At 35.5% G+C, this 23,069-nt stretch overlaps 9 protein-coding genes across 10 annotated transcripts; 5 read left to right on the top strand and 4 right to left on the bottom strand.

The window, feature by feature from the left end:
• Positions 1–524: 524 nt before the first annotated feature.
• LOC108566716 lies at positions 525–3,681 on the bottom strand. Its single transcript, XM_017926733.1, has 6 exons — positions 3,459–3,681; positions 2,472–2,829; positions 2,315–2,410; positions 1,947–2,192; positions 969–1,777; positions 525–902 (listed from the first exon to the last, which is right to left on the bottom strand). Exons 2-6 carry the CDS (start codon positions 2,814–2,816, stop codon positions 758–760), a joined length of 1,641 nt encoding a protein of 546 aa, XP_017782222.1. The 5' UTR covers positions 2,817–2,829; positions 3,459–3,681; the 3' UTR covers positions 525–757.
• Positions 3,682–4,150: 469 nt separating this feature from the next.
• LOC108566718 (borealin-like) lies at positions 4,151–5,632 on the top strand. Of its 2 annotated transcripts, none has more exons than XM_017926735.1 (5): positions 4,151–4,480; positions 4,543–4,670; positions 4,730–4,871; positions 5,020–5,225; positions 5,287–5,632. In XM_017926735.1, the coding sequence occupies exons 1-5, from the start codon at positions 4,396–4,398 to the stop codon at positions 5,569–5,571; spliced, it is 846 nt and encodes a 281-aa protein (XP_017782224.1). In that variant the 5' UTR covers positions 4,151–4,395; the 3' UTR covers positions 5,572–5,632. The 2 variants fall into 2 exon arrangements, with proteins under 2 accessions (XP_017782224.1, XP_017782225.1); XM_017926736.1 differs by having other exon boundaries at positions 4,152–4,480; positions 5,032–5,225; positions 5,287–5,630.
• Positions 5,633–5,672: 40 nt separating this feature from the next.
• LOC108566717 (nucleolar complex protein 3 homolog) lies at positions 5,673–8,512 on the bottom strand. Its single transcript, XM_017926734.1, has 7 exons — positions 8,427–8,512; positions 8,093–8,367; positions 6,949–8,038; positions 6,699–6,880; positions 6,204–6,640; positions 5,950–6,136; positions 5,673–5,893 (listed from the first exon to the last, which is right to left on the bottom strand). The coding sequence occupies exons 1-7, from the start codon at positions 8,427–8,429 to the stop codon at positions 5,698–5,700; spliced, it is 2,370 nt and encodes a 789-aa protein (XP_017782223.1). The 5' UTR covers positions 8,430–8,512; the 3' UTR covers positions 5,673–5,697.
• Positions 8,513–8,768: 256 nt separating this feature from the next.
• Positions 8,769–9,285, top strand: LOC108566715 (U6 snRNA-associated Sm-like protein LSm6). The gene is made up of 2 exons (XM_017926732.1): positions 8,769–8,987; positions 9,095–9,285. Exons 1-2 carry the CDS (start codon positions 8,897–8,899, stop codon positions 9,241–9,243), a joined length of 240 nt encoding a protein of 79 aa, XP_017782221.1. The 5' UTR covers positions 8,769–8,896; the 3' UTR covers positions 9,244–9,285.
• Positions 9,286–9,596: 311 nt separating this feature from the next.
• On the bottom strand, positions 9,597–12,951 carry LOC108566720 (origin recognition complex subunit 1). The gene is made up of 7 exons (XM_017926737.1): positions 12,759–12,951; positions 10,905–12,689; positions 10,685–10,847; positions 10,497–10,619; positions 10,322–10,440; positions 9,903–10,260; positions 9,597–9,849 (listed from the first exon to the last, which is right to left on the bottom strand). The coding sequence occupies exons 1-7, from the start codon at positions 12,836–12,838 to the stop codon at positions 9,616–9,618; spliced, it is 2,862 nt and encodes a 953-aa protein (XP_017782226.1). The 5' UTR covers positions 12,839–12,951; the 3' UTR covers positions 9,597–9,615.
• A 614-nt stretch (positions 12,952–13,565) lies between these two features.
• Positions 13,566–16,435, top strand: LOC108566714 (N-acetyltransferase ESCO2). Its single transcript, XM_017926731.1, has 4 exons — positions 13,566–13,710; positions 14,075–15,766; positions 15,820–15,987; positions 16,052–16,435. Exons 2-4 carry the CDS (start codon positions 14,087–14,089, stop codon positions 16,379–16,381), a joined length of 2,178 nt encoding a protein of 725 aa, XP_017782220.1. The 5' UTR covers positions 13,566–13,710; positions 14,075–14,086; the 3' UTR covers positions 16,382–16,435.
• A 456-nt stretch (positions 16,436–16,891) lies between these two features.
• On the top strand, positions 16,892–17,462 carry LOC108566712 (SNAPIN protein homolog). The gene is made up of 2 exons (XM_017926728.1): positions 16,892–17,136; positions 17,188–17,462. The coding sequence occupies exons 1-2, from the start codon at positions 16,985–16,987 to the stop codon at positions 17,438–17,440; spliced, it is 405 nt and encodes a 134-aa protein (XP_017782217.1). The 5' UTR covers positions 16,892–16,984; the 3' UTR covers positions 17,441–17,462.
• Positions 17,435–18,081, top strand: LOC108566711 (hemK methyltransferase family member 2). The gene has a single exon (XM_017926727.1). It carries the CDS (start codon positions 17,448–17,450, stop codon positions 18,063–18,065), a length of 618 nt encoding a protein of 205 aa, XP_017782216.1. The 5' UTR covers positions 17,435–17,447; the 3' UTR covers positions 18,066–18,081.
• Positions 18,071–18,672, bottom strand: LOC108566713 (NADH dehydrogenase [ubiquinone] 1 beta subcomplex subunit 3). Its single transcript, XM_017926730.1, has 2 exons — positions 18,580–18,672; positions 18,071–18,426 (listed from the first exon to the last, which is right to left on the bottom strand). The coding sequence occupies exon 2, from the start codon at positions 18,424–18,426 to the stop codon at positions 18,121–18,123; it is 306 nt and encodes a 101-aa protein (XP_017782219.1). The 5' UTR covers positions 18,580–18,672; the 3' UTR covers positions 18,071–18,120.
• Positions 18,673–23,069: the final 4,397 nt, after the last annotated feature.

Below are 23,069 nucleotides of genomic sequence, written 5' to 3' on the forward strand. Positions count from 1 at the left end.
TTTTATTTTTACAAACTTTATTTGAAGGATTATTTGAGAATATATATATATACTATAAACTGTTTACAATTTATTTATCATCGAATGTAAATATATTCCTAGAATGGTAATAAGATTGCTAAAGAATAGATCGACTACCTAATACTACACGGTTTTTGGTAATTTCTATAATATTTAAGGAGAATACATTCCTAACTATTAAATTTAAAGAAATTATGATCATAAAGTGGGTGTTAAAAAAAATACTTTCGTTGGTATTTATCATATATATATATATGTTTGTATGTATGAATATATTCAGTAACAGTGTGTATTGTTATTTTGATTAGTAATAGTATTAATAATAATAACTAACTGAAATCGAAAACTTCGTATTATCTTTCGCATCCTCCGTTTATCACATATGTTCAGAAACATCCTCATCTCGTCGTCATCATCATCATCATCATCACAACATTCATTCATTTTCGCATTCATTATTAAATAATTCTAAATCAATTAATAATATAGTAAATACGGAGAAGAAATGTAAATAATATACAGTAATAAATATCAGTAGCTTAAGAAAGAAAACAAAGTACTTGTATGTGGTGTGATGTGAAATAGACAAAACAAAAAACATAATGTAACAGTTCTATACAAATATCCTAATGTATATAATAAAATAAGAAAGTAACTAATATTAGAATTATCACATTTAATAAAAAGAAAAGAATCGAAGAAAGTGAAAAGTTTAACGAAAATATTTTGTTTACATCTAGAGTGCCGTCTGTGGTTCAGACTGAGTCGCCGTTGCCATGTCAACGGTTATATTGCCACTGATTGTGGTAACATGGTTACCGATGCTCAGACCGCCCACTTTTGCTCTTTGGTACGCGCTGACCGTATTTTGGCCCAAGAATCTAGAAAGAACAAACAAACAAACATTTAGTATACGAATTGCGAAAGGAAGTTATAAGAAAACTTACCTGATGCAAACGTAAATGACAAGTAAAGCGATGCTTGCGCTGATCATCCTTATGTACGAATCCTCGAACATTTGAATAACAATCCAAGCAGCAGCAACCGTCAAACAGAGACACGTAACAATGAAAGCGGTGCTACCCCAATGCTGAGCGGTGAAGCCCCGTTCCCAATCCAACTTTGTCGTGCTCTGAACGTCGTACGCGCACTTGCACACTTTACATTTCAGATGTTCGGCATTCGTGGCTGTGCTCTCCATCAGCCATCGTCTCAGGCAATCGTGATGCACGCTTGAAACGTCCCCGGTACAATCGCACGGCTGTATCAACGGATCCTTCTTATCAGAGTCATAGCAAATCCAGCATTCCCTCTTCTCAAGAAACGCGTCGTCCTCTTCCTCCTCGTTGCCCTTATCCGCAACAGGTGCCACCTCCTCCTGACACTGCTTCTGGTCCAATCTGGCCAGCAACTTCTTTGGATTCAGAATCCATAATTCACCTGGTTGCATGCAATTCCAAAGAACGGCCGGAAACCAGATGGCCACGCCGATTTCGACCACACGGAACAGAATGTCGTGCCAGTTGCGAGAATTCACAGGCACCTTGGTTTTCCAAAATTCCGAGAGAGTCTCGGAGAAGAGGAAAGCGACGATCACGATCAGCATCAACGCCTGGCTGAGAAGACCGATACGCGATTGGTGCAGTTGCGAATTATTGATGAGTGGTCTCAACTCTTCCTGCGTCTGAATTCGGAGAGGTTCCGATTCTCCTGCACCGGCAATTTGTACTGGTTTCGCCACGAAACCACCACGAACCTAATTGCAAAATAATTCACTTTACTTATTATTATTATTATTACTATTGATCTAATCTTAATATATGTTTTTGACAGCCTTAAGAGCTGCTCAAATCGTAATCGATAATTTCTGAAACAAACAAAACGTGTTCGTTTCGTTCGTAGATATTAATAGCTTCGCAATTTACCTTAAAGTAGACTTCGACGCCGTAGATGAGGAAAAACACGACGACGATGAACATGAGGACAGCGTAACATCCGTTGAAGATGTGCGTGTAGAAACTACGCTCGGTATCTGAAGAATCGGCCAACTGTGTTGTAACTACCTCAGCCAAGAGAAGGCCGAAATTTATGAGATTGAAAGTGACGAAACCGAGGAACGATTTGGATAAGAACTGAGGCTTTTCCCAGCGTATGTCGCGCAAATGGAACGCCTGCAAAAAGGAAAACAAGAAAACGATTGTTTTACGAGAAGCTTGCTTATCGGTTCGAGCGAGTGCGAGCGCACTCAAACCCATAACAAGTATTCGAATTCCATTCCGATTGATTCACCCACCTCAGCCCAGAAGCAAACGATCAGCGAGGACCCGGTCATCAGTAACGGGTAATAAGCAGACAGCAAACTGCTGCTCCATCCGTTCTTGAAGTTATCCTGAAACGATTTTTATTTTTAAATCAATTGCTTTGTTAAATGGTATTGATTTATTGCTTACCGGCGACAGGAAGTAAGCACCCCTTATGATGCTCGCAAGGAACGTCACAAAGTATAAGAATTTCTGCGTGGTGATCTTGCATGCCTTGAGGAAGGTAGGCGCCTTCAACCTGTGGTACTCAGAGGCGATGCACATGAGCAGCTGAACGGCGCAGACGAAGGCTACCACGAGGAAAACGCCGCCGATTCCGGTGTGGTACGGTAAATTTGGACCGTCGCAATATTCACCGGCGAAACGAATCTCGCAAAGGCAAGTGCCGTTATGGCACTCGCCCCTGCCCGAACAATCATCCGTGCATCCGAAACCTGACATCAGCAACAGGTGTCGGATCATACCTGCTGCCATCCACTCGACAACACTGCAAAATTATACACACAAAACATAAATTACAATCCTCTTCTCTGAATGTTGATCATCAACAACCTCCTCCTCCTCATGCAAACCTTCCCCGTATCGATTTGAATGTCATCATAATAAAAATTAAATTCTTCCCACTCCAATTGACAATTATTCTGTCAAATTCCCATATGTAAAAATTGATACTCCAATTCAGCTCAGTTTATTTATAATGTACACTACTAAATAATAGCCATCACCAATTTAGCAAATTAATCCATTTCCTTCCTGCTATTTATTATCACCATACGTATATAAAACTGTTTCACATACAGATATATACTTTTCTAAACAATAGTTATTTACTATAATTTTACTATGCAATAACATTTATTGTAAAGTCTTCCTTTCAACATCTGAACTTGAAAGATAACAAAATACTAATTGTGAAAATTCCAATCAATATATGTTCAAGACGAATTATTCTTTGATGGGACAAAAGGAAAATGCATTTATATGGAATGTTAGAGGTATAAAAATAAACATTATTCTATTGTGTAACTACATATATATATATATATATGCTTCCTTTGACCTAGTCCAGGTAGGGTCAACTTTGTGAGTTGCTGCCAAAACTGTACTTGTACTCACCTTGCTCAGAAAATGTATTTGAACGTTGCGAAGTACAGCAATTACCATCTGTATCGAACAAACGATAGTAGATCATCGTTAGTAAACATGCACATATCAATAGTTTTCACACATTCACATACGTCGAAGGATCTGCGCCCCCTTCACAACAACGCCATTTTTAACTAGCGCACTCGATACGCAAGCGCGTTCTCTACAGTTCTCTGTACAAGTGTGTACAAGACTGTAAAACCAGCTGTTTATTTCAACCAAATTCGTTTACTTGGCTCATCCATAATGACTAATTGTACTAAATATTAACTATGCTGCAATAGCTAGATTAAGTCGCATTAGACAATAAACACGAAATTTTCATAAAAGCATACAGAATTATTTTCATTACACATTTTAATATATATATATATATAGAAAATCAATCCTTATCAATTGGCCTTGTTATAGATTTATATTTTCGTTGGAATAATTCCACAAGTTATGCAAATTAATTGGTGGAATGTATATTTGGTAACATATATTCATTACTAATTATTGAATCAATTATTAATTATACAAATTGTTCGAGTTTTTCTATTTAAGTTTTTCCAATTAGAAATAATTAATTATATAAATACTAATTGATAAAAAAAAATCATTTCATAATAACACTGAGAATTGGTGAGAATTATCGAAGAGTGCGTTTGCGCAGTTGGTCAGATGTAACGGACAAAAGTGATAGAAGTTTGGTTTGAAGCCCAGTCAAAAGGGAAAAGCTGTGATTATTTTTGAAAATTTGGCTTTTAAACGAAGATATTCTCTACATATTCGTGATTAAATGTGATTTTTTTTTATATATATATAGACACGTAAAGTCTGAACCGTAGACTTTCCCATTTTATCACAAAGACCGTTGAGATTTTTTTTTGTAAACGTTTGTTTGCTCGTTACGTGCTCGAAAACAATGCCGAGAACTAAAGTGGTGAAGAGTTCAGTGAATAAGAACAATGAAGTTATCCTGGGCATGCTGGACATGCATCAGAAAATATGTAAGTAAACATTGCAGTTTGTTTCGAAGTGTTTGTCTTAGTAAGGAAGGTAAATTTTGCAGTTGATAATGAGAAGCAACAACGGGAAAGCAAGATTGATCAATTGATCAAGGAACTTGAGAGGAATTTTCAGATGATTCGATTGTCCATCCCATTCCATACATTAAATAAGACTATCGCCGAATTGCGGGTAATTATTTGATGTATTTTAATCAACAGGTGAAAATTACTGTTTCTCCTTCTTTGCAGACTGAGACTGATGGTACAGCCACTATTAATTCGATCTGTGAGAATTACTCTGCAGAGACCTTCTTTGATGCGACCCGCAGTATTCAGAAGGGTAAAAAATCTAAATTAGTGAAACGCAGCAGATCATCAGCTGATGATGAAGGTAATTTCATGTGTTCTCTCTTCTTCTTCTTCATTTCATTTACTTATGGGGGTAGTTGTGCTTATATGGTGTGTGTGTGTGTTTACTAATTTAGCTAGACATTTCAACTATTAACATTACATGTGGCCCATTCTTTTGCACTATATAGGATATCTTACAGCGGAGAACAGCGGTTCTCAGTCATCAGCTATGTCTTCGCGTACATCGAGGAGCAGAGCTAAAGTGAACAATACCGCCACAAAGAGAGTGTCCAGGTCACTTTCCAGAAACAAGAATCCATCTGCAATACCCTTGCACAAAACACCCCTGAAGAAAAATAAACCGATCGAGTCGTTCGGTATGGTTACGCCGAAGGTAATAATACTTGAAAAACTAAGAGAAAAGCAACATTAGCAATATTCTGTGTACGTTTCAGGTGAAACCAAATACGCCGCAGGTGATACTTCGACGACCGAAGCAAGGTGAGGTGGCGATCTCGCTGCAAGGAAGCCCGCTGATGGTGAACAACGTTATGTTGGACCAAATGGCGAACGTGAACATCCCGTTGGGCGATGGAAGGATCATCACGATTCAACCGCACAGGGGTTTGAGGCAATCGCAGATCCCCGAAATCGATGCAAATACACAAAGACAATTGAAGGCGCTCAGGGATAACTTGAATAAGATGTGCGCCACGTCGGCCGTCGCTAACAGCAAATGATTATAATATATACAATTTCATTTATATTTTCTTATATAAATATTGTCTTTCGATTCACCCAAGTATTTATAAGTTTTTGTAAATTTTAAATAACTAAAGAATTCATGTTTCAAATTGTATAGATATTTATTTAATACCGATGAAGAAGGCCTCATTGGACTTTTCATATTTTAGTTTTTTGTAACACATTCTCTTGAAATCTTCATTCGCGAACTCGTGCCGTTCGGGGCGCGCCTTCGCCTGCACTTGCTTCGGAACTCTAATCGGTGGATTGAACGCCATCTCAGACATATCGAACTTTTCGAATAACTCTTCCATTGTACTGCAACAACAATAATAATATTAATTGATTGACACCTTTATAAACTTTCCACTTACCATTTGGCATATTCCATGGGCAAAGTAGCGCCTTCCTTCGCCGAATTGGCCCCATTTGCTATATGCACCGCATACTTGGCTACAATCGGATGGTAATGTTTCGCCAATAAAGTCAACTCGTAGAGAGCGGTGTTAGCTGCTCCAGAGTATTCGGGTTCTTCTAAATGTGGATCGAATTTTCCATCGCCTAAATAAAAAAGAAACAAACATTAAAATTGATTGACAATAGAAGGTGTATAAAGATTAAAACTCACCGACAGAATTATCCAGATCCAAGAGGATATCAGTTGCGGAATTTAACTGGAATGCGGTTTTAACGAATGAGAGTGCACCGATCGATCCATTGTGCAGCAGCTGAAGTGCCAAAGTTGTGACTCGTTTCACGAATCCGATTAACCGTTTGTTCGTGATTTTCTTTCTGCGATTGAGGAGCGCTTCGGCCAACGCGCTAAATACGATCTCCATGTTATTGTGAGTTCTGCCTGCAGTGGTGCACAAAAGATCCTGGTAGAAATACTTGTAGAACCTTGTCGGATCCATGTTCAAAATCTCTCCTTGTCCACCCAATATCGAGAAAACCGTTCGAACGCAATTCAAGTTTTCCCTGTAACCCAGCCAGTCCTCCTTCAACAATTTGTCCAGCACATTCACGATATCAACATAAAACTCTAAATTTATGCAATGCGCAAACCTGCAATAAATAATCATTATATTCTCGTATAAATCATACGATGAATTTGATAACTTACTTAGCCAAACCCTCTAAGCAAGCGCCCAAAACTTTAGTGTTATTCGAGCTTTTCAAAATCCTAAAGTAAATCCCGAACAAGATCTTCGTTATCTCCGTCAAGTTGTGGTGCTTCATTTGCTTGCTTTCCTCTGCTTTCGTTTCAAGCATCTCTTTTTCAAGTTCCTTCAACATCTTTCCTTTCTGCACAAAAAAAGAAAACAAATCTTGCATAATTTATAATTACTAAATCACTTAAATAAAAAAAATACCTTTCGCTCGCGTTTCGACAATCGTAGAATGTTCCCTTTCTTCGAATTCAGCTTCTTCTCCTTAATATCGTGTTCCTTCTCCTGATCTAAATTAACATCTTTGATACGTAAAGCTAAGAACACCTCGAGCATATCCGCGTTCACGTTATGCGCGTGATTCCTCAAGTACTGATTTACGGCTCGCATTACCTTCAACGTGATTTCCTCACGTTTATCTTCCTTGAAGACAGTTTTGCAAGCTGCTGCCACCAATTGCCTAACATTCTTATTGGGATTATTCAAGAACGGTACTATCGTTTGGACAATATTCTGCGCAAAGTTAAAGTACGGATGGCTCACAAGCAAATCGCACATAGCATGGACAGCGACCTCGGCCACATTAATTTCACCCTCGGAAAAGACGCGCGCGTCTCCTCGTTTTCGATGTAAAATGTACATGAACTTCTCCAGATGCTGTAAATACTTCTTGTAACTGCTCAGAAGAGTTTCCTCGAATTTGTGCTGCTTCAAAGTGTCCTTCTTAACTTTAGTTTCCGTGATATCTTGCAACTTCAAGTTGTAATTGGGCAAAATATCTTTGAAAACCTCCAATAACGCGACGATCGCTAATTTGCGAACGGTCACGTACACCTCCGGCGTATCATCGTCCAATATCTTCATTAACAAACGTAAATTCAATATATTCTCCTCAGGGTTTTCGAGAATTATCGAACTTAGATTTCCAATGTAAATCTTTTTCTGTCTCAAAGTTTCGTTGCGATTTGATAACATTTGAGCTGCGGAAACTGGCACGGATTTATCTATACCGTCTTCATTGAACACATACATGCCTTCATCATCATCATCATCACCAGTATCCTCATTTTCATCATCAATATATGATTCCTCCATCTGCTCTTCCTCCTCCTCTTCTGGTTCATCAACCTCATCTTGTTCAACTGATCTTTTAACTATACCTTTATTAGTTTTAATTGGAAGCAAATTCTTTACCACCTTTGTTGGTTTCAGTTGACTTTCGTAATCATTTTCTAAATCATCACCATCATCATCTTCTTCCTCGTCCTGTAACTTTCGTTTCTGTCCTTTTGATCTGCAATAAAAATCAAGTTACAATTTATGATTTTTAACAAACTATTAAACTTACTTGTCAAATTTAACATTTTTCAATAGGCTATAAGATTTGTTGGCAATTGCAGTTTTCAAAAAGGCCAAATCTTCCTCCTCCACCATATCAAGCATATCCTCTCCATAATCACTTTCCTCAGATTCCTCAACATCCTTAATTTTAGGCTTAATTAATTTGGGTACAGTTTCTCTTCTTTTGTTTTTACCACCTTTGAACTTTTTGTTGGAAGCCTTTACTTTTACTGATTTTTTATTATTACTAGAGGACGAGTTTTTAACAGCCTTTTTGGAACCCTAAACATAACACACATATATATAGAATATAAATAAAAACAATAAATTTAAAAACTTACCATTGTAAATTATAACCTAACTAAACACATGTCAGAAAAAGCATAACCTTACTAAAAAATATTTTGAAAACAAAGATGCATGCTTTCTGTCTAATCGGGAGTAATCGATTAAGTTCGGATTTTTTGATCAGTGTATTTTTATCATGATATATTGTAATGAAAGCATTACATATACGACTTATACTTATTTATTTTATGGAAATTATAAATATTCATAATTAAATAAAGTGTTTCTTCTATATTGTATATAAAATAACTATAATTATTTTTCTTACATTGGCAAAAATTACTTGGTTATTTTGGTTTTCTGTACACCCTGTACAAAATTATTTACGAATTTACCCAGCTGGTATCTGCTGTCAAACCAAAAATAACTGACATACTGTGTCAAACAGCGATTTTAGTACACTAAAGATTTAGTACGTTAACTGTTTATTTATCAATTATATTTCACTAAAAAATCCTTTAAAATGAGTCGCAAGGAAGCTTTATCAAATTTCATTCAACAAATTCATGCACGACCGGTTGTTGTCAAGTTAAATAGCGGCGTAGATTACAGAGGTTAGTACTGTTTAACGTATTATTTTGTATTTAAAAACTAGCAACAAGTCAACATAAGAGTTTACTTTCTATTTTTTTTTCTAACATTTTGTATTTATTATTTTTAGGTGTCTTGGCATGTCTGGATGGATACATGAATATCGCTTTGGAGCAAACTGAAGAATATGTCAATGGACAATTGAAGAATAAGCATGGAGATGCATTCATACGGGGCAACAATGTACTTTACATCAGTACACAAAAACGAAGAGTTTAAAATGTGTAAATATTCTCAATAAAATCTCTATTTCTAATGATACTGATGATGATTTCTAAGCCATTACATTTTTACTAATATCTCAAAAAGTATTAGAGACAAATTAATTTATGACCATACAAATTAAAGCTAAATATTCACTCTTTAAAACTAGTATACTGGTAAAGTCGTATCTATCTATTATGTAGATATAATTCACTGTGAAAATTGGGATTTGATATTTTCAATTAAATTTAATTAGCAACGTTCGTTTAAATAAAATTTAATTGAGGTAAACATTTTTATTATAAAACAGAGATAAAGCAATAGAAAAATGTAAAATAATCTACAATTAAATAAAAAATAATGTTTGTACACATAAAATACTGCATATCAGTCTTTCCTTAACGCGTAATAAATATCGTCCGAGCTAACATTCAAAATAAGTTTTTGGTTCAGATCAACTGATTTCTGTTCCGTCAAAAGCAACCTGCACGCGCCCAAACGAGCGACCGCTGCTAGAGCTATCGTTATCGAAACCTTGCGGAATCCATCAATGCCAGCGACGGATAGGAACATGGTGTAAACATCGGCGAAAGTGGTTTCGTCGACGCCGGTTCTCTCGACCTGCAAAAATATTAATTAGTAAATACATTACAATTAGATTTATATGCTCATACCTCTGCCACCACGGATTGCAGAATTAATTGCTCCAATCTCGAGCTGACTTTGATTGCTCGCACTTTCGGTTGCGTTATCATTGAGTTCAGTGCTTCATTCACGTGTCCCATCGACACCAACTCCGCATTGTTGTCGGCCTCCGCGATTTCGGCGGCTCTTCGACAAATGTCCAACGCCCTTCTCGCATCTCCAGACACCGAAGCCACTTTCCTTGCGGCCAACTGAATAGCGTCTGGATTGAACGCATTCGTACCGGTCAAACGTTTCGTCACGATTTCCTGCAGCTGCTTGTGTGTATAAGCTTGGAACGTTAAACGCGTTAAACCCAAGCGACTCGTTACTCTTCCCATCAATAATCTGGAAAAATATATTTGAAACTGTTAGATTAGTTGTTTATGATTATTATATTGAATTGTACCTCTCTGGCAAATCCATGGTATTGGCAATCGTAAGAACTATCAATTGCGCTGTAGCCTTTGTAGGCCAATCCAGTAAATTGTAAACAACGTCTTGTCTTTTCGTGCACAAAATATCCAACTAAAATCGTATCATTACCATCCATTTCTTTCAATATGTGAATGTTATATACTCACTTCATCCACCAACAAAACTACTGGTTTTTGTTTCTTTTTGCCTTGTTTCTTTGTGAAACGATTATCCAACATTTTTTGCGCTTGTTCCCACACAACGATTTGTCCGTCGAGTTGTTTCAATATCTACAAAGTATGTAAATTACAGACTACATTTTTGTACTTTCATTTTTTTTTTTACTTATACACACCTCAACATAGGATTGCCTAGGTTCGGATAATCTCATCCCGTTGATGCTAACATAATCGAATTCAGGAATTTCGCAATCATCGGCTTTACTTTGTAAGTTTTTAATGACTTCGGTCACAGTGGCAGTTTTTCCAGTCCCTGGTACACCTGATATATAAATGCACCTAGAACGATAAAACAAATGAAATGATTAAAAAAAAGAAATATATATATATAATTACCCTCCGCAACCGTCCAACAATTTTCCTTCGACGAAACTAATGATATCATCAAATTCCTTTTCTCTGCACGGCAAAGCTTTAGGTACGTACGAGACGTGCAGTTTAGTTCTGGCCATGTTTAATGGGGTAGCAGCATTCAAGACTGGTACATTTCTGATCTGCATTGACGGTGTTATCGTTCCTTCCATCAACTTTTTCCTGAACGAAGCGGACGAATTTGTTGGAGTTTTCGGAACTTTAGGGGTTTTCGATACTTTTGGTGTTTTCGGTGCTTTAGGTGTTTTGGGAGCTGGCGTTATCTTAGCTTTTTTCATTTCTTCGATGATCGAATCCAACACTTTAACACGTTTCGTCTGTCTCGTCGGCGTTCTAAGTTCAATTTCAGTTTTCTTCTTTGGCGTCTCTTCTAAAACCACTTTCTTAATGGGTGTTTCAAAAGACAGTTTCTTTTCCAACTCTGAATTGCGTCTAGTTTTTATTTTCACAGGCGTTTCGAATTTCAGAGGAGGCAAATCCAAGAGAGTCTCAACAGACATTTTCTTTTCAGCCTCCGAATTGCGTCTGGTTTTTATTTTCACAGGCGTTTCAATTTTCGGTGGAGGAGGTGAATCCAAGAGAGTCTCAACAGACAGTTTCTTTTCAGCAACCGAATTGCGTCTGGTTTTTATTTTCACGGGCGTTTCAAATTTCGGTGGAGGAGGCGAATCTAAGATTGTTAACAGCTCGACTTCGTCGTCGATTTCAGCGTAAGTCACAGTTTTCATGGATTTCCTTTTACTCCTCGATAAACCTGAGTCATCTAATTTCTGCTTCTTCTCGGGTGTCAGTAGTTCAATTACTTCGGTGCTTTTATTTCTCGTCCTTCGTTTCGGTGTGTAACTCAACGATTCCAAAGTCTGATTGTCTTCATTGCTTCTGGTTGCTGGTTTGCTCAAGTTATCGTTGGCGCCTTTCAAACGATCCCTCCTTGGAGTCTTCCGCGGCGAGATATAATCCGTATAAGACTTTCTGATGGAAACCCTCGTCGATTTCCTCACACTTGGTGTTGTTGCTTCAGCGTTTTCCTTATTTACCATTTCGTATACTAAATTATCAGGCAACTTTTCTAGGCAAACTGAGGGCTGCAACTGGGATTTTGATAACTTCAATTTGATCTTCAGAGGTTCAATTTCGCTCTCCTCAACAATCGAGTAGTTCATAACAGGACTCTCCATTGTTGGAGTGTTGTTAAACGAATCATTCAAATTTCGTTTAGCTTTGTTCGGTGTTACATTCGCGGCGGCATTAAATTTATTGCTTGGAGACAGCACTAAATTCCTGTTGCGCAATTTTTCCTCCTCTATCTTGATATCAGGTGTGCAATCACTTTCCAATGAAGTATCAAAGATTGGAATCAACTTATTCTTCTTGATCTTGTACCTGCAAGAGTAATAAACCCTTTTGTCAAGTTGCATCTCGGATATCAAATGGACTGGATCAGTTTCTATAGCAAAAACCAAGCTGGCTTTCCACATGATGTTCCTCAAATTCAAAATATCGTTGGCCTTCCTCAGATCCTCAACTACCTCATTCTCTTCATCAAATGTATGGCCCTCCAAGTACAGTCTGGGCAGGTCCTTGGTAAATGTGAACCATCTGACTACAGCCCGAAGCTGTTCTGTTTTATGCCATTTTGCAGATGACTCATATAGACACAGCAATTGGCAAACTTTCAATTTGGTACTGCTACTCTTCACTAAGGCCATATCGTTAACTTTGAAAGTATAATTTTCATATTGGAAAGACCTAAATAAAAAACAAAAACACATATAATAATGAGCAATTAATTATACGTGATAATTGCAATAAATTTACCTGTAGAATTTATAATGCTGATCCTTCAAATTTTCATTATAACAATAGACTTCTTCTCCAGTCCACTTAAAATTATCCATTTTCAAGTGGAAATGTTTATAGCTTATTTTATAATCATATAATTAACACTTTCTAACAAAATTTTATGAGAAATAAAACTTTAAAACGTAAATTTTTAACCACAGACTGCCACAGACTGTTGCACGTCTTCAAACAATAGAATAAATCTGTTGACAACAGTTTTGGCGCGGTAACGTATACACTGTAGCCAACAATATTATTAATTATGTGACTCTAGTAACACAGTCAACACAATATAAAAATTATAAACTTATATATTCGAAAATAACATACATGTTTTAGAATCTTATAGAATTGTAAACAAGCAAAAATTAAAGAAACATTCGTTGTTTTTTAAATAGCAACTAGGTAAAAATGTCGTTCTTTTTCGTATTATTTCGTAAGTAACGGCTTTCCATATGTTCTGAACATATGGTATATGTACTATGATATGTATGCAAAAGTATATGCATTTTTCATATATTTAGTCTTCCTGGAAATGCTCTACTTTGTTTTATTATTAAATATATAAAATACTAAAGTCCAATGAAGGATAAATCATTCCTTAAATATCGCTAAGAAACGTTGTTTTTTCGGTAATTAGAATGAAGAAAAGTGTGCTTTTAAGGAAGAAAATACCAGCAGCTATGAAAACACGGATACCTTGCAGGTTGCCTAATAATCACCATCTTGCGTTATAATATAAAGTATCCCTCCCGCCTGGTATTTATTATTCAACAGTTAACCGCGCACCGGTTTGTTTGGGCGCGTAAACTACCAGTTCTCAGTTTTTCATTGGTTTTGGCGGAATAGCTCCAGCCACACTTTTATTTATCGAATGCTTCACATTGTTATACGTTTATACAACAAAAGAACATATAATTTGCAAATGGTAAGTAATTTCCTTTTCAGCTAATATACAGATATTAGCTCATATGGAAATCAAGGGGTTAAGGTTAACTACTATTTATCAACTGTTTTATTATAAACATAGCATGCTTCAATAAATAATTTCGCTAATTATTTACAAAGCACGATTGATATAATATCATACAATTGCTTTTAAGTGTATTCAAAAATTTGATTTAATTTCTGATTCTGCTTTATGGAAATTATTTAAAAAAAAAATGTGTTAATTATAGCTAATAATAATTTTTGCAGTAATTATTATATAGCATAGGTTTATTACTGTATTAGAATTAAATGAGAGGATTCGAATGAAGATATGAAAGTAATCTGATGAATAATTGTTTTAGAGCAAATAAAAAATGGGTCCAGAGGATAAGAATCTCACCTTATCTCAAAGCAAATATGAGCATACAGACAAAATTTGCACGAGGAGGAAAGCCCTTTTCCCCAATGATGATTGTGACAGTGATCTGGGGGTGATGAGTCCATTGCAGAACAGTGACTCAAATTCCTCCTGTGATGTTGCTGTGAATGCAAAGAATTTGAACCACTTCAGCTTCTTCAGAAACAACATTGATGATTATGTGTTGTTCGAAAACACAAATGAAGATGCCAGATTGTATCAAAACGATCTGGAAGCAACTCCTTCTACAATCTCAACAAATGCAGATCTGTATATGTCTCCATTGGTGGTGACTCCAGGACAGAGTGTCTCCTCACCACTGACGTACTCTCCACCGCAACCGGTGACACTGCTAACGCCAATCGGCAAATCTCCTACATCGAAATTGAAGACACCGCATGACACCTCAACAGTGAAAGTGAACATTAAACATCAGAAACGAAAGCTGCAGGAAGAGCTTGTTGAGGGAGATAACGTTGCTTCGCCGGAGACGAAAACGGCGAAAACTGAATCAACGAATAAATCGAAAGTTCGCACTGCTCTATTCCCTGATTACATAGTGCCGGTCAAATCTTTCTATCCCAAAGAGAGTCAAACGACGAAACGGATGTTAGGCAAATACACCGAAGTTGCTAGAGATACGAAAAGGAAGGCGGACACCACTTATCTGTGCAGCAGACGTTTGAAGAACAAGAACAGGTTTGGACAGATAAACGCTGGTGTTAAGCACAAGATCAAAAAACCCAAAAAGAAGGTTCTATCCAAGCAGGCTATCATCAAAGCCGCCTTAAACATCATGGATAAATCTCCGCTCAACGATTACCTAGATCAAGTGGCGTGCGTGAAAACGACGATCTCGCCTAAGCAGATACAAAAAATGGACCAGATTCTTGGCAATCTCGAATCCACGCAAATAGAAGGAGTAGATGATGATAAGATTGAGGAGGATGAGGAAGACGCAAATAAGGAAAACGTTTGCGCAAATGAGAACGTTTCGAATAAAAGATTCTTCAAGTCGACACGAAATTCGGGCATCGTGACTATAAATAAGAATATCAAGTTGAAGGTGGGCGATGGAAAGATGAATCTCTTGCAAAAAAAAGCGACGAAGAAACGGAAAATGCCTGATTACCCGGAATTCAATGTGGATATCGACAATATTTTAGACACGTTGAAAGACGAATCGAACAAGTCCGATTTGATTCTGTCGCCGACGTCGCAGATGTGCGACATGACCTCCGGATTGGCAATTCGAAGCCCGAAACGAGCACGGCTTAATATTAACGCCCTTTTAGACGAATCTCAGCAGCAGCAGTTGACTGCAACTAAATTAAATAATTTCTCTGTAGATATGGAACAACAACAACAGCAGCAACAAGAACAACAACAACCCAAGTTATATCCAATATTTTATGGGTCTAGCAAGACTGCGGATGACGCCGAAATCAAGAAACCGGTGAATCAGACTAAGAAATGGCAGAAGTTACCGGAGAGTCAATTGTTGCTGGATGCTGGCCAAAAACGTTTCGGTTTGACGCAATGCAGCGAATGCCAAACGGTTTACCATATGGGCGATCCTAATGATGAAATCGAGCATTTGAATTACCACAATGCCACAAACATATTCAAATTTGCTGTGAGTATTCTAATAATTTGAAATTGTTCAAATAATCAATCTAATTCTTTTAGGGATGGAAAAATGAGCGCGTCGTCATGAATATCGATCAGAACAGTAGGATTATCAAAGTCCAACCTGGAGATTCTAAAGCTTGGTGGAAGAAAATTAAAGATCTTGTTGAAGTGGTCAATAGAGATTTAGGATTTTACGAGCTGGACTTCCCAGTGGATAAATCAATTGTAAGAGAATTCCATTTATCCACTTAATCAACTATATTAATCTTTGTTTCTTGTTCGATTTCAGGTTTATTTATTTATAAAGAATAAAACTATTGTAGGCTGTTTAGTAGCTGACATCGTTACTACTGCTTACAAGATGTTGTCTAGCACGAGCGGCGTCGATCTGTGCTCGGAGGAGAGTTACAAAATTAAATGCGGCGTATCGCGAATCTGGGTTTCTAAGAATCACCGAAGATCAGGTGTGGGTACCGGTATGATGAACATACTTCGAACCACTTTCTTGCCCGGCTTCATAATGACCCTCGACGATATCGCGTTAAGTTCCCCGACCGAATACGGGAAGCAATTCGCTAAAAAGTACTTCAAAACTGAGAACTACTTAATTTACATGTGAAGTTTAGAGAAATGTTTTTGTATTTTGTTTTTAATTTATTATTTTAGTATTTTTTAACAAACTAGTTTAAATTTTGTATATTTTTCTATAGAAAAAAGAACAAGCAAAAACCAAAAAAAAAAGAGAATGAAAGATAGAAACGGATAGCTTAGCTAAGGAATACAAATTATATGTTAAGAATATTTTTATAACAAAAGACGTTGTGCCTAAATTCGTGTTGTAGATGATGGATGGAACGTGCCATTATTGTAATATTAGTAAGCAGATTTTTTTTATTTGAAGTTGTTTCAAATATTTTTGGAGAATTGCTACTGTGTTTGGAATAAATAATTGATTTTCCAAAAAAAAAAGTTTATCTTTAAAAAAAAATTAATATATATATATATATTACGTTAATTATTTGCTTGATATTTAAAAAAAAATTATATAGTTATGTGTGTTGCCTAATCAGTTTGTGTTGCTTATTTAGCAATGTGAGTTGCCTATTCATGTCACTAATTGACATGTTGTTAAACGTCATATGGCAAATGTCAACTTGGCAAGCAGAAGAATAATGTTTAGTTATTATTGAGGATTGTTTGTGCGTTTCTCAATCTATAAGCGATGGACATTGATAGTGAAAGTACAGCAACTTCTATTGATGAAAACACGGAAAACTTTTGCGATAATCCGACGAGGGACACTTTGGCTGAAGGATTGATGGGATTGATTAAGCCTACAGTTGATCAACTGGATGAAAGATTAAGAGCCACAAGGTAATAAAGTTGCTTTATTTTTTCTAATTATTAATATATGTTTATTTACAGGATATCACAATTGGAATTGAAGCAGTGCATTGAATCATTGACGGAGGAACTGAAAAAGATTTCTGAATCTCAAAGGAACTATGCTGACATTGAGATTTACGTAAAGAAACTGATAAGTGCAAAGCATAGGGTCACTGTATTAACAAATATATTGCAAAGCACCCATGATCGTTTGAGCAAAGTGCATCAATCTATTGAGAAGGAATCATTGAAGAAGAAGGCTTTATTGGAGCATTCAATTGAAGATTTGTAAAAAAAAAATGCATTTACAGACAGCCGAGTATGATTTATCGTCGCACGCGGACGTGTATGAACCCAGCGAGGACAGTTTTTTGTTTCTGGACGCATTAGAAGAGGAGTTTGGCAATTTAGTTGATCTCAAACCATTGAATATCGTTGAAATTGGCTCGGGGAGCGGAGTTATTATAACTTCTTTGGCCAAAGCTTTGAAGAACGCAAACTTTTTCGCTGTCGACATCAACATGAGTGCGTGCAAAGCAACGCAGATGACGGGCGAGTTGAATGCGACTGCGATCCAACCGCTCTGCATGGATTTGTTGGGGCAATTCAAAGAAAACATGTTCGATGTGATTGTATTCAATCCGCCGTACGTTGTAACGGATTCTGAAGAACTTTGCGGAAATGGCATTAACAGAGCGTGGGCTGGAGGTAAAGACGGTAGAGAAATAATTGATAAACTGTTACCAAAAATTCCAAATATTTTAAGTTGCAAAGGAATCTTCTATTTGCTTCTATTAAAAGAAAACAAACCCAAAGAGGTTATAGATTTTATGTTCACCTTAGGATTTGCCCACAAGATTATTAAAGAGCGTAAATTGCTTGGAGAATATTTATACATTGTTAAGTTTAATAAATAAATATCTTCGTTTTGAATGTTTATTTACATTAGACTACTAATAATAGTTTATTAAATTAATGATGGCCATGATCATGTTTGGATGGAAACATTTTGTCATATAGGGCAGTTCCTGCGATGGTGACCAGAAATGCACCAAAACCATACTTGAATCCCCTGAAGAAAGTCATCTTGACGCGCGACGAGAATGTTCCAAACTCCTTCTCGTTGTATCTCCACACTTCATTACGTAGCCATGGGTCTTTCAATCCCTGCGACTGCAAAGCCCTCTGGGTTTGCATCAGAATAGGTACATCCTCGACCTTGTAGATTCTGTAGTCGGGGATTTTGTAGGGATCGCCGTGTCCATGTCCGTGACCCATCTGCAAATATCAAAATATTAAATAGCGAAACATAACCTATCAATTATGTAATGAAATTTACGAACAATTTAACGAATGCACAAGTTACTAATAGCTTTTTAGATTTCAAATGAAATGGTATTGATTTATTACATACATTATAGTGAATATTACCTTAAATTCCTAATACAAAATAGGTAATGTGACAATCTATTCGACCAACAACAATTGCAAAGGCTTGAACTGTCACAACTTGGATATTGAACAGCGGCGATCAATATATGCAACCAACATTACTTATGATAATCAAACTAATTCTAATATAAAATTATTGCCTTAAGTGGCAAAAATGGGGCTGTACTGATTTTAATTTTAACCATATACAACGTTAATTATAAGAATTTGATGGATAATTTCATCATGTATATAATATAATTTATAAAAATATTGTTTTTTTTTTTAAATAGAAAGAGATTTATATCAATTTATTTATTGATATAAATCTCTCCGGCCCTATTTCTACCCCTTTCTGGTTTAACAGCCACCACAAATTTTTGTTGATTTTCGTGATACAGGCGAGCATAAAAATATTAATAATATAAAGTAGTCCTAATCGTTTTTTTTCACTAAGATTCAACACTGCAAATGTCAAATATATACAACCAACATTACTTATGATAATCAAATAGGATCGTAATGATTTAATTTTTAGGAAATGAACGAAGAAAATTTAATTATTGATCGATATACAACGTTGATTATAGGAATTTATGAATAATTTCATCACAGAAAATAATTTACAAAAATATTATTTATATAAAATATTCCTATTTTTTTTTACTAAGATGTAATATAGAATATATATATATATGCAACCAACATCGCTCATGATAATCAAATAGGACTGTAATGATTATAATTTTAGTAAATAGATAAAGAAAGCGTATTTGAAATATCGATATGGATGCAACGTTGATTTCTATAAATTTCTATGGATAATTTCCCTACGAAAAATTATGTGTAAACGAATGTCAAAATATATGCAACCAACATCAGTTATGATAAACAAATAGGACCATAATGATTTAAAATTTAGGAAATAGATAAAGAAAAAATGTAATTGAAAGCGGTGGCAATCGCAAGCCGGACAACTGAAATATCAAATCCCGACGTTTGAAATGTCGACTGTATCGAAATCCCGACTGTATCAAAATCCCGACTATATCGAAAATGTCTCAAAATAACATTTTTAAATTATTCCTTAGCGTAGTGACTTTTAAATTGTTATTAATAATAAATAATAACAATTCTATTTGAGATTATTTCATAATGTTAAGGTTTATTATGAATAATTCAACAAAATCAAATACATTAATAATTATTTATTCTTATTAATAATAAAAGTGTAGCATAAGGTGACTGCGCTCAAAAATAATTTAAAATGTTATTGATAAAATTTTCGATAAAGTCGGGATTTTGATACAGTCGGGATTTCAATAGACGGTTGTCGGGCTTGCTATATAGACCCAGATTTAACAGCTGCGAATGTCAAAATATATGCCACCAACATCAGATATGATAATTAAATAGGACCGTAATGTTTAGAATTTAGGAAATAGATAAAGAAAAATGTAATTGAAAGATTCCTATGAATAATTTCATCACCAAAAGTAATTTATAAATAATATAAAGTATTCCTAAACGTTTATTTATGTATTTTTAATAAGATGATTTAAAATTAGAACTCGTATAGATTATATAAATCACCAGACTATTGTTCTTTTCGCATTATAAAAAAAATACTTTATCAAAATACTTTGAATTACAAAGTGTAACCTTTACTCAATCAGAATAGAGTATTGAAATTAATCTTAATTAGTGATTTTTTTCATTTTCACTTTTCTTATCTATAAACCTTTTGGAAAGAAATTTTTCAATATTACGTGAATTATAATTAGCTGGGCGAATGTAGATATGAAGAAAAAACACTTAAATTAAATTACCATTAAACACGAAGATTTCGAATTTCAAGGTACGCCAAGTTTCTTAGCTGTTACACAAAAAGTAATATTAATTTTTATTAGCAGAAACATTCTGCTCGGTGACTTGACCTGACTTAACGTGAATAATTCCCAATCGCAATCACCGAAATACGAATTGAAAACGTGAAACAAAGTGCAAATTACATTTTGTCGTACATACAATACAGATAGATGGATGCCTTGCAAAACGTTTTATCTGGTTTATCCAGTCTATAAATGTATTGTTATTTAGATTACGACCCCCATTATCTAAGGTGGAATCTTATCAGCGTTTTCTATTAATCTGTACGTTTTACGTTCTACGGATCACAATTATATGATGAGTGAGTGAATGTGAAACATATCGAAATGAAGTTCATCAATAGAATTATGTGCTGCAAACCAGCTCAGCCACAAATCCAAAACAAACAGACTACAAAAGACGGTGAGTTGAAGTTAAACTAGATTGATTGATTGATAAAATTGCATTTAAATTAACTAGGTAAGAAAGCTGCAACTTCGTCGCGCGTCGTCGAAGATCAACCGAAAACGAGCTTAAGTCGTACAGGCTCAAATTCGACAACGCTGAGCGTGAAATCGTTCTTCAGCGTCAAAACTATGGCTTCCGGTAACGAAGATTTCCACAGCGTCTGCAGCTACGAGTAGTCTGAGAAACCAAACACTCTTATTTATTTCATCATCAAATCATTAAGAAGCTTCGGAAGAGGAGAAAAGTAACCGATCTGTGATCAAAGATACAAAATGTTACTGACGAACGCATATTCATTTTTGAATGAACGATAGAGTTTATTTTGTTTAAGAAATATTGTATATTTTTTAGTTGTTTGTTGTTTATTAATCTTAATAAATATTTTTGTATTGAAAAAAAAGATTTGGCTACATTTCTTTTTACAGTTCGTTTTTGGAGGCTTCAAGAAATATTCTCTGATTTGTTTGAATGTGGGCCGATAAGATAAAGTTCCTTTTTGGAGGGTCTATTGTATAGATTGCGAGCGAGCGAGCGTTCTCTGTCTCGATCTGTCTGTTTCAATTGCTCGTATCGAATTACGTTTTGGAACAGTTTTATATCGAGGTGTAGTGAGATAAACAATTCGGAAAACGAAATTTCGTCATTACGCACCTGCATAACAACAGAGAGAAGAAGAAAAAAAAAGAGTGGAATTCTGAATAACTACAATTGCAGTCGTATAGCCGAAATGGAAAAGTACAGAATTTACCTGCTCTCGAAAAAGCAGGCAGTTCCGAACCGTAACCATAAAGGGCAAGAAAAAAAAAGAAAGAAAGATGTGTACGGATAATCCGCAATTTCCTTTTGAAACTCTCACCCGCCTTCTTTTTCCCAAACAAGTTCGTTCATGTCTACAAGGCCGACTGCGATATGCCCATTAAAATTCGCTATTTCGCACAGAAATTCATAATCCTAATCCGAAAGAAAAACCTGACAAGTTAAAAAAAATAATTAAATTTTTGCACATGAAAAAGTTTATAGAATGTATATAATACAATTCGTTATTTTTCTTTTGTTAGTGGAGGGATTTTCACCGCCTACTACAAGTTCCTTTATTTCTACAAGGCCGACTGCGATCTCCATTAAATTTCGTAATTTCGCATAGAATTTTTGCACATGAAAAAATTTAAAAAAATGTACACAATACAATTCGTTATTTCTATAATATTTGTCTTTACCAACAAAAAGTATTGGAAATGGGAACGTTTTAGCACGAAAACTAATAGATTTTTCACAAATATTTAATGGCCTGCTTTTCCCCAAACTATAAGTTCTTTCATTTCTACAAGGCCGATTGCGATCTCCATTAAAATTCGTTATTTTGCACAGAAATTCTTAATCCTAATCCGAAAGAAAAACCTGACAAGTTAAAAAAAATAATTAAATTTTTGCACATGAAAAAGTTTATAGAATGTATATAATACAATTCGTTATTTTTCTTTTGTTAGTGGAGGGATTTTCACCGCCTACTAAAAGTTCCTTTATTTCTACAAGGCCGACTGCGATCTCCATTAAATTTCGTAATTTCGCATAGAATTTTTGCACATGAAAAGGTTTAAAAAAATGTACACAATACAATTCGTTATTTCTATAATATTTGTCTTTGCCAACAAAATTAAAGTATTGGAAATGGGAACGTTCTTCCACGAAAACTAATAGATTTTTCACAAATATTTCATCGCCTGCTTTTCCCTAAACTAGAAGTTCCTTCATTTCTACAAGACCGATTGCGATCCCCATTAAAAATCGTTATTTTTCTTTTGTTAGTGGAGGGATTTTTACCGCCTACTACATGTTCCTTTATTTCTACAAGGCCGACTGCGATCTCCATTAAATTTCGTAATTTCGCATAGAATTTTTGCACATGAAAAGGTTTAAAAAAATGTACACAATACAATTCGTTATTTCTATAATATTTGTCTTTGCCAACAAAATTAAAGTATTGGAAATGGGAACGTTCTTGCACGAAAACTAATAGATTTTTCACAAATATTTCATCGCCTGCTTTTCCCCAAACTATAAGTTCCTTCATTTCTACAAGACCGATTGCGATCCCCATTAAAAATCGTTATTTTTCTTTTGTTAGTGGAGGGATTTTTACCGCCTACTACATG

The sequence above is a fragment of the Nicrophorus vespilloides genome, unplaced genomic scaffold (assembly GCF_001412225.1).
Source record: "Nicrophorus vespilloides isolate i.1.1-1 unplaced genomic scaffold, Nicve_v1.0, whole genome shotgun sequence".
Classification (NCBI taxonomy): Eukaryota; Metazoa; Arthropoda; class Insecta; order Coleoptera; family Silphidae; genus Nicrophorus; species Nicrophorus vespilloides.